Below are 747 nucleotides of genomic sequence, written 5' to 3'. Positions count from 1 at the left end.
CTATAAAGACTAATAAGTCAACTGAAACACTTTTAGAGTTCATAAAGATAATATATGAAACAGTTATGCAGCCAGATGGATCAAATATATTTGTTATTTACTTAAGATGGATTGTCAAAGTAGGATCTGGTAATTATTGCAATTTAAAAGATACGAAAGAGATTGTAAAGATTCTAATGGATCAAATAGATGTTAATTATAATTTTAATCAAGATAACATATGGGATAGTTGGATTTTTGACAATTATTTCGATATATTGCAAGATTTAAAAACGAGTAAGAATCTATTTTGTGATGAAGAATACCCAGAAATTGTTGAAAAATACGACTGTCTTATGAGCAAAATAAGCGAAATTGCTGAATTGAACAAAAAAGACGTTCTAGAGCCTCTTGAATCGTTTTATATGTATAAATGCATAAGTGAATATTGAATCTGGTGTACTCATGAGAAATAACACCATTATTACCCTGCTACATAGCCAAGATAGAGAAGAGAGTGAAAGGAGAGCTATTCATTGTGTTTAGGAAGCGGTTTAAGTGTGCACAGATTCGTAGTCCGAAGGGCACAGAAGTGCTAGACCTGGTGCTGTAGTAAGCCATCTCTACTCCTTTGAGTCTTCCTCTAAATTAGAATAGATGTCTGGGTTAAATAGTTGCAAGTTGTTTTACTGTGCTGTATGCTATGACTAGCACAAATATAGCACTGCATGAGTTATCTGAATATTTACATAAACATGGCAGTATAAC

At 32.5% G+C, this 747-nt stretch overlaps 1 protein-coding gene across 1 annotated transcript; it reads left to right on the top strand.

The window, feature by feature from the left end:
• Window positions 1-23: 23 nt before the first annotated feature.
• NEPG_02656 (uncharacterized protein) lies at window positions 24-431 on the top strand (the record flags this gene model as incomplete). The annotated part of the gene is made up of 1 exon (XM_013205029.1): window positions 24-431. Exon 1 carries the CDS (start codon window positions 66-68, stop codon window positions 429-431), a length of 366 nt encoding a protein of 121 aa, XP_013060483.1. The 5' UTR covers window positions 24-65.
• Window positions 432-747: the final 316 nt, after the last annotated feature.

The sequence above is a fragment of the Nematocida parisii genome (assembly GCF_000250985.1).
Source record: "Nematocida parisii ERTm1 unplaced genomic scaffold supercont1.35, whole genome shotgun sequence".
Classification (NCBI taxonomy): Eukaryota; Fungi; Microsporidia; genus Nematocida; species Nematocida parisii.
The sequence above is the reverse complement of the archived record's forward strand: the minus strand, read 5'-3'. Positions and strand labels throughout refer to the sequence as shown.